Consider the following 12,937-nt stretch of genomic DNA (forward strand, 5'->3'; position numbering starts at 1 on the left):
TTCAGCCATGCCCATATATCTAGTATGTGATAGAAATAGTCAACTTCATAAAATAACCCAAAGCATTACCTATCTCATCGAAGACCTCAACATATTAGAGAATTAATGGCGACCTAGGAAGTTGAACCCATAATGGAATTATCTCTAATTTCTTTGAATTGGAATCAAATTCACCCATCCATCCTAATGATAAATGGTTTTATACCCCCATATCTAGTGTGAAAGGAGGACTTTTAAGGTAAAAAACATTAACCTTTTCTTAGAAGTATGCTCTTAGGCTCATAACTAAGAAGATTGGAAAAACTATCAGTAGTCTAACTCTATAAGGTTCCCCTTGACATATGCTTGTTGGAAAATCTCATCACCAAGGCCACATCCTCCATTGCCATAATTTTTTTTATGCTTAATTTGATGATCTAGAATGAGATTGGTCTCTTCAATTTTGCATATAATGCATTTTTATTCCTCCTATGCTTCTTCAAACCTCTCAAGGAAATTTTCCCTAAGATGGCGTTCATATTCACCAAGGGTGAATTGTCATTCATCATATTTTGGGAAGATGATGTCCAATAAAACCCTCAACCTAGTATAAATATGATTTTTTTAAGGTTTAGTCCAAGGCTAAACTCCTCTACCATCCAGATTCACAATCGTCATGGAATTGGGCGGAATTGGGTGACCAATAAAAATAATGATTTGTTTCCTTTGCATCATCTAAGAGGGAGTAGATGAGCAGAACCATCTGAAACCTTATTTTATACAAGGTTTCAGATGGTTCATATCAATCAATGCTTTTATTAGATTTATGAAGTTAATAAGCTATTTTATCTAACATCTATGAACTGTAAATACCAAATCTCAAATGATTGAACCTAATACTTCTAAAGTTTCTTTCTGTAATGATTGGTTATTCCACTGCTTAGAGAAATTATAAGAAAAAACACATTTCCCTCCCAGCAACTTCAATGTAGTCCATATGTAATATCTCTGAAAAAAAATTCCTTCATGTTATTCACATACTCCTCTTCCAACACCATGGGGTTAATGACTAAAATATTTAAACTCAATAACATAAAAAATAAAAAATGATAATGCTAACTTAAACCTGTAACCTTGTAATGCTAACTTAGACTTATAATCCTAGCCAAAAACTACCCAAAATACCAAACTCTAATCAGAATCATCTCCAGTTAAAAAACTATATTATGAGTTAACATTCCAATGCATAATAAACATATGATTAAAATTCACAATTCAATTTGATGGTTATGTCTACCACTACTTAGAAATACATTTATACAACTTAGAAATATATTTTTACAACTTGGAGAAGGTGTTATGATACTCGGAAATAGTTATGATATTGAACAATATATTTATACAACTTACTTGGTGAAGGTGTTATGATATTAATTGATTGCTTCAACGATTTTCAATTCACAAAAATCTTCTGACAGGATCTCGACATATATAATAGATTATATATGTTGACTTTTGATCATATATGTTGTTGACTTTTTGATTTTTGAGTTTTTTATTAAACTTTCTACGAACGTAAATTAGGGTAGATATAAGAACTTTTTCCTCATTCTTACTTTCCTCGATATTAAGAGCGTCTTTATCCTTCTTCACGGATATGAGTATGTCATGGTGTTACGTGTCACCATTTTTTCCCGTGTGAATATTCGAAGTATTCATATCTTATAATAATCATTATAAATAAATAATAATTATTAATTTAATAATAAAAATTTTAAAATTAAATATAAATATTAAATATTAAATAATGATAATAATTATCGTTATTTAATATTAAATATTTATATTTAATTTTAAAATTTTTATTATTAAATTAATAATTATTAAAAAATATGAATAATTATTATTTTTATTATTTTTAGGTCCAATAGTTTTTTAGCTCTGATAGACCAATGTATGTTTGGTTTTAGCGGACGTTAACCACCATCATCATTATTTATAATGGTGTTGACGTGTCACCATTTTTTTTCTTCACTCTGTGAATATTCAAAGTATTCCTATCATTCAATAGGGGCATAGACAAGTACATAGTCAAAGTATTCATTCACTAGGGCTAAGTCATGGTGTTGACGTGTTACCATTGTTTTCCTATCACTGTTACTGTGAATATTCAAAGTACCCGTATCATTCAATAGGGCATAGGTTAAGGAAATATTCAAAGTATCCCTATCATTCTCTAGGGCATAAGTCATAAATTAATGTTAGTCATAAAGGAAATATTCAAAGTATCCCTAGTATTCTTTAGGGCATAAGTCATAAATTAATATGGGAATATTTTTTCCTTCCTCGAAGTTGGTTGGAGATGAACTCTAGGGCATAAGTCATAAATTAATATAAGTCATAAAGGAAATATTCAAAGTATCCCTATCATTCTCTAGGGCATAAGTCATAAATTAATATGGGAATATTTTTTCCTCCCTCGAAGTTGGTTGGATAGTTATTCATATAAAATAGATTGCAGTTTTTTATTTTTAAAGATTATATGCTTTTGAGTGTAGAAAATTTTAAAACCATAAATTTGAATGGCAAAGTTTGAATGTAATAATAATTTGTTCAAAATTATTAAAATAATTATTTTTATTTTTTAATTTATATATTTAATAAATTTGAATGGCAAAGTTTGAATGTAATAATAATTTGTTCAAAATTATTAAAATAATTATTTTTATTTTTTAATTTATATATTTAATTAATTTTTTAATATGAAGTTAAGTTTAAAATATGATATTTATTTATAGGTTTAATTTAAATAGTGTTTTTCATTGGAGAGTTTGTTAATATAATTTTTAGTAATAATGTGATTTTTTATTGTTTAAAATATATTTTTGAATGCATAAATGGATTGAGCATTCTAAAAAACTTTTTGGATACTTGGAATTATATAGATTAAAGACTTTAAATTCATATTTTTAAAAATATTTGTTATATTTTGATTAAAATTAACCAAAAAATATGTTGTGAAAAAAACATTTAGTCTATAAATTACTCTACACCTTTACTTATATATTAAATCATTGAAAATCTCCTCAATAATAAAATATTATCATCATTATCCATTAGGTAATGGTTACCCTTAACTCTCATTAGCAACTTCATTTAATAAGAGATATCCACCACATAAAGAAACATAATGAATATATAAAGGAGCAGTTGGATCTCATTTGGCACTTACTCACCGACAAGTTCGATCTCACAAGAAGAAGTTCGATCTATAGCTGGGAGAAGCAAAAAAAGAAGAGCGAAGGTCCAAAAGGCAAGAGGAGTCAGAGGAGGAAGAAAAATCTTTGTTTTTGGGCTGTATCTCTCTCACACGTGCAAATCTAGGGCTTTTGCAATTGCAGGTTCGAGTTGTAGTAGGATGAAGTGCATCATCTTGTTGCTAGAACGAAGAAAACTCTGTCTTTACCTCCTTGATCTTGGGAGGAGCTGTCTTTATCTAGAAAGGTCTCAAGAAGACGCTGAGTTAAGGTTTCCGCAGCAACATCAGGGCCGAAAACACAAGGTCGAAGTTGCAGGTCGAGTTGCAGTATTGATGCTGGCAGGTCAAAGTTATAGTTTATAGCTGGTTGGTGCAGAATCAAGGAAGGACTTGTCGAAGGGTTGAATTGGTACTTGGAGGACTTGGTCTAGCATTTGGGTCTTTGTTGTCTCACTTGAAGTAGATTCTATAAGGATGAGAAGAATTTTCGGGGTTTTTGTGTCCTTTGTTGTTGTTGTTTCTGCTCTTGATAGTTGTTTGATGAAAAAATCTAAATAAAGAACATAAGAAGACTAACTATGTTCACAGACAAATATTAAGATTAAGGAAAATAAGAAGTAATAAGCTGCCACTTTGCATTTTCCAACATCTAGAACTATATGATGCATAATTGCCCGGTATAATGTAGATGACCTGTCAAGCCGCTTTCCATCAATGAAGAAGTTCAATCGAGGGCAAACATTTGCATTTCTACTATTAGGAGCAGTTCAATGGTCTCTACTTCTGATAGTTCCTTTGGCACTGGTAGATACATGGCTAGTCATAGCAGCAGTTGTTGCAATTGTTGAAGCAAGTGCACTCGAATATGATGGATACCCCAACTCTGCCTCATGCACTGGGTTTCTCGAGTAGATTCATCGTCTTCATCAACTTCTCCGTCCTCTTCGGAAGAGTAATCTTCTTCCATAGGTATAGCCTCATAAGTATAGCCTCTCTATTTATGGGACAATTTGGGAGAATGTTTGAATTTTGTTTATCCTTGTTTTAGTGTTTGGAATCGATTTGCAAATAGTCTCACCAATATTCTGTTATTTATAATTTTGAATGAATGAAGTACCACAATTTTGGAGAGTGTTTGAATGGTATTGAAGTGAGAATTTGAAAAATATTTAAATCATATTTTTTAAATATAAAAAATAAATTTAACACCATTAAAAGCTCACCTAAGTTTACTTGAAAGTTAACCACTATAATCTACATTTCCTAAAATTTCTGCATTATTTTAAAATCATCTCTAAATATCCATTATATTTGGAACAAAAACTTCGCCTCTTTCCACTTTTGAATCTTCCTGTATATGGACTGAAAGTATCAGAAACAATGTTCTTGGAAATTGGCATCTGCCGTGAAACAAGGGCAAGTCGCACAGTCGCTGTCATTTTCTGTTGGACTGTGACATTAACGAAGGATATTCAAGGCAATTCGCACTCGCCGTGTCAAATACGGCGCTCAGCCATACATCTCAATCTACGAGGGAGCTTCCAACACGCGGACCTTGACAATAAGGAGGTTTCCTATCTCCATAATTCTATCCTATTCAATCAAGTTGGGGCCCGCTCACAACTAATCACTCCTCCCTTCATATCAATGATTACTCGGAATCTTTCTCCAATTTCACTCTGCAAATACAGGCGGTCTCTTCTTCTATTCTGAATTCATTAAGGTGAGATGGAGAGTCGCAACATGGAAATAAGGCTGATCTCGGCCCGCGATCTGAAGAAAACGAGCATCTTCTCCAAAACAAATGCCTTCGCAGTCGCATGGATCTCCAACAATCACAGAAACAGGCAATGGACGGCTGTGGACAAGGAAAACGGCACCAACCCTACGTGGAATCAAGTTATGAACTTTACCCTCAACGAGGCCGACCTGCAGCATGAGGGCCGAGTAGTTCTCCAGATCGTAATCTACAGAACCGCGACCTTCGGTGACAAAGAGATCGGCCGCGTCAGTATTCCATTGAAGGAATTGCTCAAGCCCTCCGGCGGCAAAAAGGGCCCAAGGGCCAAGTTCGTCAGCTACCAGGTCCGAAAACCCTCCGGAAAACCCAAAGGGGTTTTGGACCTCTCTGTGAAATTCTTCGAAAATGCCGAGGTCAAGCTGCCGCAGGCCGAGGACAAGCTGCCACAGGCAGAGGCAGCAGCAGGGTCATATGGGACGGCCAAGCCGGAGATCGTGACCGCGTATCCAGTATACCCATCGGTTGGCTGCTTTTCGCAGCCGCCGCCATATCCGCCGGCAAATATCCAGTACCCTTCTCCCCAGACGATTTATCCGCCGCCATATCCGCCGGCAAATAACCAGTGCCCTCCACCCCAGTCGATGTATCCGCCGCCTCCACCTTACTACCAGAGTTACCATCCGCCTTACTACCAGGTTTACCCTCCCTACCAAGGCTACTGACTCCACCCAGGTTATTCGCCCATTGTTCCTGAAGTGTAGCAGCCGCCCTGGAAGCTTCATAAACTGGGGATGGGTTTGGGGGCAAGGTTAATTGGCATGTATTTTAGCGGTCCGTTACTCTGAGATATTATAGATGCAGTGATCATTTTTCCGGCTTATGGGTGTAAAGTGGCATATTTGGTGCAAGTCTTGTTTTTGAATAGTAATAAATTTATATAGTTTTCTGTGGATGTTATTTTTAATGAGTTTATTGTGTAAATTTCGATGACTTTTGCGTTGTAACGTGTTCCTCTTCGGGAATGGTATATTCTGATGGAGGTAGTATAGTCTAACTTATACAGTTTTACATGGTTTTTTTTAATATCTAATTAAATTTATCTAGCATATAAAAATATATTTGAAATAACAAAAAAACCTCAGAAAATGTATTATTAAAAAACATTTTCATTTATAAATTAAATTATGTGATGATTCAAATATTTATTACAATTTAGACTGGTTAGATAATCATAAATATAATCTTATTTGAATTTTAAATTTTGTTAATGGGTGTTGTGAATATTTTTTATAAAATTTTGATTAAATTTTACTTTTATTTTGTAAATTTAAATAAGCTAAATAAATTAAAGAATTAAAAATATATATTTATTTGTATAAATATTTTTTAGGAAGAAATCACATTGAAAATTTTAATCGACGCTTTTCAAACCAACAAATATAATTCATCATCAAAACACTTTATATAATTAATATAGATCACAGAAATATATTTATTTATTATAAATTATTTATTTTTACAGTTATGTGATGTAGCAATGCGCTGGTCATATCAAGTTGTGCATGGCTTCTCCAGCAAAACTATAATATACATTTAAGATAGATATACAGTATTTTAGGGGTTTTCGAAATTTTGAATAGTTTAAAAGATCCTCAAAATTGTTATACAAATAAAATAGATGTGGGATATTTTAAGATTTTTCGAAAATAAAATAGATATCCGGTATTTTAGGATTTTCGGAATATTTGAGTAGTTGCAGACATCCTCAAAAATCAGTGATACGAAGAAATTATGCTGTTATGTTTTTATAATTTTGTTTTCAAATTCTTAAATTTCTATCCAATTTTCTAAGTTAATATAAGTGTAGTTTGAGTTAAGTTCCTAGAATTTGGATTCATTAAAAAATAAAGAAATTATCGATAGTATTAATTTAATAATTTAATGAATAAAATTAAGTGTTTTTCAACAATTTTTTTTATTTCTAACATCTATTTTTTGTTTGGTTTAGTTTTACAATTTTTTAGATTTTTATATAGATCATAAATATAGTAATTGACATCTAAATTTATAAATTATTTAATTTATATAGTTATATTAATCATAATTTAATTAAAAAATATTTTATTATAAACCGTTTTTATTCTTAGTACTAAGTAATTTGAAAAATCCTTCCAATCGTGAGGCCTAGAAAAATTGCAAATGGTGGCCAGCGTCGGATCAAATCTGCCACGAACAAAACAATTTGTTTGCTTCGAATTGTTGAGCCAATAATAGCAGACCATGCATCGCATTAGCAATGGTGTCAGGCTCGAGCTCCTTCATCGCTTTGAGCGTGCACTGAACTTGGGCTTCATTTCATTCGTGAAAGCGTCCTGTAAATTTGATTTCGTTCATGGCTACATACAGCTAGAGCTTCTTTGGCTGATAAAGCTATGTCAGGTAACCTTGCCATATGGTATTATGGTTAGAAATAATGACAATGCTGGGCAAAATAATTTTTTAGAGCGAAAAAAGCATGATTATATTATATAAGACTTATAATGAAAACAGATAGTATATCATAAAGCTTTACTAAGCTGGAGAAATTTGAGTCCAAAACAAAATAATTATAATAACAATAATATATAAAACGCACAAACATCAAACACACAAATTTATTTTAGAAATCTCAAAACTCGAAAACCAGGTAATAGATCTATTATTATCTCATGTCTGAGACCCAATCATGTCTGGACATAAAAGCAGTTATGTTATCATTCTTTCAACTCAGACACATTATAATAGAGAATTCCCAACTCATATATAATTTATGGGCTCTAATACAACCATATGTTAGAAACTATCATAGTAAACCTAATAACTTTGACTCTTTCATTATGTCAAATTTACCTTAATAATTTTGACTCTTTCATCGTGTGAAATTTACCCCAACATTACGCTTTTTGAACTTGACTTGAGATGCATGCTTTCCTTCACTATCACCTACATGGACTCCAAGAATTTACCACGCAGGCATACTAGCTAGGTCGACTCCAAGAATTTACCACGCAGGCATGCCTAGCCAGGTCTTATAGCGTACAACTTAATTCAGATTAAGCTTCGTCCATTCAACATTATTGTGTCACAAATTGTTAAATGTTTGAGACCTTACAGCTATCTCCCAAGATGCGATCAAGCGTTGTTATTGTACAATAAAAAAATCACGGGTGGAATGGACACATTTTCTTTCTGACCTAAGTTTATAAAACTTATCTAGTATATTATATTAGAATGAGTTTAAGTTGATGTTAGATTGTGAGAGATTCCATGAGTCCATATTTATGGTAAGACCATTTTTATCTTTACAAAATTTATCTAGTATATTATATTAGAATGAGTTTAAGTTGATGTTAGATTGTGAGAGATTCCATCGAGTCCATATCTAAGACCATTTTTTTCTTTACACGTGGAATATTGTTGAAATTAATTAAATTTTATATAAACTAATTAATTTATAAAATATTTTTAATATTGATGAATTATATTAGAGGGTTCGAAATGTGGAATATTAATTATATAGTTATTTTGAAAGTTAATATAATCAATATGGATCACAAAAATCTAAAATCAATTTTTTTAATATTTGTTAATAAATTATAAATCAAAATATATAATACTCTTAAGTTAAAACTTCATAAAAACTATGAAAAGAAAAGAAATATAAGAAGATAAGATTTGAATAAATTAGTTTTATCTCCTAGACAATGATGAACTCTCCTTCTTAGTAATCTAACTCACAAAATGTATTGCATGATCGGTTAATTAATACACTAAAAAATGCAACACTAGATACGCGTGTAATGGTTAAGATCATGCTTATTCTTTTTATAACTTTAATTTTTTTATAATGACATGTAGTTTCATTTATGATTGGATAAAGTTATGTTGCAATATGCTAATTAATATAGACTTAATATATTTCGAGAGAGGGTAGCATAGCATTAGGGATGGAAAGAGCGGGGATTATTCGATGAAAAAACTAAACTTTTTCTTGGGTATTTTAGAAAAGATCTAGAAATTGTCTAGCAACCCATCATGGGATTCAATGTATAAGGGTTGACACTAGAAAATATCTAATTATCTTAGAAGATTCTCACATTGTTTTTCAAATTTTAAGAAATATATCACTTTCTAAAGACATGCACCTGAAAGATATAGTAATAAAAATAAATGGGTTCTTATCAAGCATTGAAATATATGAAATCTACCACATACTCAGACAATCTAATCAATTGGAAGATTCTCTCGCCAGAAAATTTGGGTTGCCTCCATGCACTTTGAAGAGGTGACGATCAAACACACTATGTATAGTACCATGAACAATAATTTTAATTGAAAGGGACTCATCCCCAAATAGGAGAGAGCCAAATGATAGCCTCTTTCCCACAAGTGAGTGCAAGAGAGCCCCTCCTTCCCAATTTGAGTTTTGGATTCAAGGTTGGAATTAGAAAACAGACTCAAATGTCTAATTTGATGGTTTTCACAACTCCCCAACTTGTCTTTAAAGATTAGAAAAAGGATGAGTGATCTTGACCATTCTTCTGAAAAAATGAAGAGGCAGAAACAAACAGAGAAGGAACTCAAAAACTGGAATGGAGCCAACAACTCTTCTCATCATTCAAAATAGCTAAACAAAATACATAGGAAGCATCAAGAATAAATGACTATAGTGAAACTCAACGAAACTAAACAAAATATGAACTAACTATGACACCTAACAGGCAATGGAATTCTCTATGATGACACCTAACAGATATTGAGATTAATATCTCAAGACTTGCTCCTAATCTCAATAGTTACAAGTAGTGGAACCTACAATGCCTAATCTCTCTCTTTGAAATTCAAATACATTTTTCCCAATGTCTTTGTCAAAATATCTACAAGTTGATCTTTTGAACTGCAAAAAGAAAGTACTATGTCTCTATCATTGATAAGCTCATGTATGAAATGACAATGTGTGTCAATGTTCTTGATCTTTTTCTGAAAGTGTTGTAGCGCTTACAAGCACCCTCCAAAATTTTGGCTTGCATGCAAATTTTAGAGCCTACCTTGGATCCCACAATTGATCATCCTTGGTTAGTCATTGGTAAGCTAATGATTTCAATCTCCCATCCTTGACCCTAAGAGTTTTCCGCATTCTCATCTTTATGCAGCATGTGTCATTTTTGGGCATAGGAGTTGTTATTTGTCATGCAAAGGGAATTCCTTTTTGTTCAAGGGAAAGCATGTGTGCATGAGTGGTTGTCATCACATAGACATGTTGCACACTTACTTCATGCACTCTTGTCACGAACATTGTTGCAACAAGAAAAGTATGTCTTATGTATTCTGGATGGTCTACATTGTGTCACTAAGTGCCTGTGTGTGATCACAATCAAGTCTTATCAATGTTTACATATGTTTCACTGATCTCACACTTAGCCATTTTCCTGAGCAACCTAACCTCATCTAGCTTCCCGGAACTGTTCACTTTGCTTCTGCAACCATTAACCAACATCTCTTGTTTGTTGAAACCCCGCAGCGTGCAAAGACCTAGCCAACACTACTCTCCAAAAATGCACAAAGAAATCAAGTAGCTAGCACTGCTCTCCAGAAATGCGTAGAGAAGTCAAGCAGCTGATACTTAGAAATTCTGCATAGATGTCTTCCCTGGACCCCCATCCTGCAGTAGTGTCCTGTGCCTCCAAACTGCACAATGTTGTCCAAGCTTCCCTGCCGATCTTGCATGCAAAAACTGCACAGATGGGCCTGCTAGGGCCTCATTTTGACAAGAGTCACTTTCCGTTGAAATTGCACAGATCTACCTCTCAACGACTACAAGAAAAGGTGACATGATAAATTCGCTTCCAAGGAGTTGAGGAGAAGGACCAATGAACCAAGTAATGGAAAACATCAAGACTGCATGCAAACTCCGTGGGATGCATGATCATTTTGAGGGTAAGTATCGTAAGTAAAGAAGACCTTTCGAAGTACACCTCTTAGTTGAGATTGCAAGACTGCTTGTCATTGTCATATCATCATGTTCTCAATAGCATGCATGTGCTAAAACACGAAAATTCATTTTATGTGTTTCTTCTACATGTCTTGCTTCCTTTTCACTTGTTTGACCAACTTTTGTCTTTGGCTTGTTGATTGCTATGTCATACTTGCGACCTCGTTTTGGTGATGTTGAAGGTTGTGTTTGAGTTGTGTTCGCTATGTAAACATCTATCACACTCACACACAATGTTGTAAGTACTATCACGCAAGTGTCGTCACGATCATCCGAATGTCTATCCAAAGTGTCACACTTGTCACTTTCACCATTTGATAGTCCCACAGTTAGCCACACTGAACATGTTGTCTTGTTGGTTCGCGGTGTCTTGTCATCGAGTCATGTCGAGTGTGTGTTTGCAAGGTCGTTTAAGTAAAAGTTCACTCGCTCACATACTTAGTCATTATGTTGAAACTCTGTCTGATCCAGGGATCTTTTGCTTATAGATGTACAAAAAGAATCACATGTGAAAATTGTAGCTTAACATAGAAATTTAATGTGCACACAAGAAAGAAGAAGAAACACATAAAGGCACGAAAAGAAGACAACGAGACTTGATAACGGAGTTTTTCCAACTTGGACTACGTCTCTGGGCCCTGCTCGATCAATGAGGAGGCCTTCATTCATTAAATGTCATGAAAAGAAGAGAATACAATCATCAGTTACATAAAAGGAGTATTATACCTCCATTCTGAAAAATCGCTGAGAAGAGGAGAAATCAGATGAAGAAATGGATAGCACCACTGTGTTTGTGGCATTGAGAAGGGTAGAAACCATATAAAATTTTCCCAATTCAGATAGAATGATCAATCGCCCCTCCTGCAAGCTGCTACCTCAAATTGTGTGCCAAAAATCCTCTCCCCCCTATTTTTTCCAAACATTGGGCTTTTATAATGTCTCTTTTGTGACAAAGGCAGCTTTAATCGAGGTTGTTTTGTTTATAATAGAGGTTGTTTAGATAAAAGGATCAACGGGCGCAACAAAACCCCAAAGATGGATTTTTATCGTTTAAAATGATAATACACAAAAAACCCGTAAAACATTAAAAATCCTACCAAAACCTTAAAAACCAAACTTAAAATACATCAAATCGGACCTATAAATCCATCAGGTCTGGTCCCTATCACAAATCGCTATTGCTGATATCAATGGCCTTGTATATCGGGGAATCGCTGATCGCCGATATGTTGATTAGATCTAGACTGTTGATCTGTTCATTGATCAGACAATCCAGATTGCATCGCATGTCGATACCACATCGCTCCTTGCTATCAGAGATTGCTGATTTCCCGACTGCTGATTTAATCCTAGCCATCGATCTATTTCCTGATCTGACGACTAAGATTGCACGTCGTTGATTGGCAGATTGCAATCATAATAGCCCAGAGGTCCTAGTCTTGTGCCTTGTGTTTCGCCGACCTGATTCACCGATGCCGATATCGGCGATCGCTATATCACTGGTTCTAAAGTCCCCAATATCGCACATAGCATGCCCATGACTCTGATTAATCAAAGATCGTTGATCGGGGGTTCCTGTCTACCTACCTTAAGTCCACCCTTTGGACCGTCAGATTCTGATTTTCCCTTTTAAGACTTAAGACCCATTTTTTTTGAAGAAATGCCTCCTTTTTCAAAGTGACAAGGCAATCTTCTTTCTGCCCTAACTTCATCATCTGGACTTGGATTGAGTGTCGTTCACACCATTAGAATCAGGGTGATGAGCTCTTCGATATGATGTTAAGATACTTTCCTTTCTGCCACTTTGAATTTTGAGCTTTTCCATGCCACTGTATCGGAAGATCCACCTGGATCAATCCTCCCCATTGAGGAGCTTTTGGACTGCCAAAAGCTTTATTATTCAATTGGCAAGTGAGGGAATTGTTAC

General features: G+C 34.0%; 1 protein-coding gene across 1 annotated transcript; it reads left to right on the forward strand.

Moving 5' to 3' along the window:
• The first annotated feature begins 4,799 nt into the window (after positions 1–4,799).
• LOC149199909 (protein SRC2-like) lies at positions 4,800–5,931 on the forward strand. The gene has a single exon (XM_089402553.1). The coding sequence runs from the start codon at positions 4,967–4,969 to the stop codon at positions 5,699–5,701; it is 735 nt and encodes a 244-aa protein (XP_089258679.1). The 5' UTR covers positions 4,800–4,966; the 3' UTR covers positions 5,702–5,931.
• Positions 5,932–12,937: the final 7,006 nt, after the last annotated feature.

The sequence above is a fragment of the Pinus tabuliformis genome, chromosome 2_1 (assembly GCF_031772625.1).
Source record: "Pinus tabuliformis cultivar Carrire ecotype Pingquan chromosome 2_1, CPIR1, whole genome shotgun sequence".
In the NCBI taxonomy this organism is placed as follows: Eukaryota; Viridiplantae; Streptophyta; class Pinopsida; order Pinales; family Pinaceae; genus Pinus; species Pinus tabuliformis.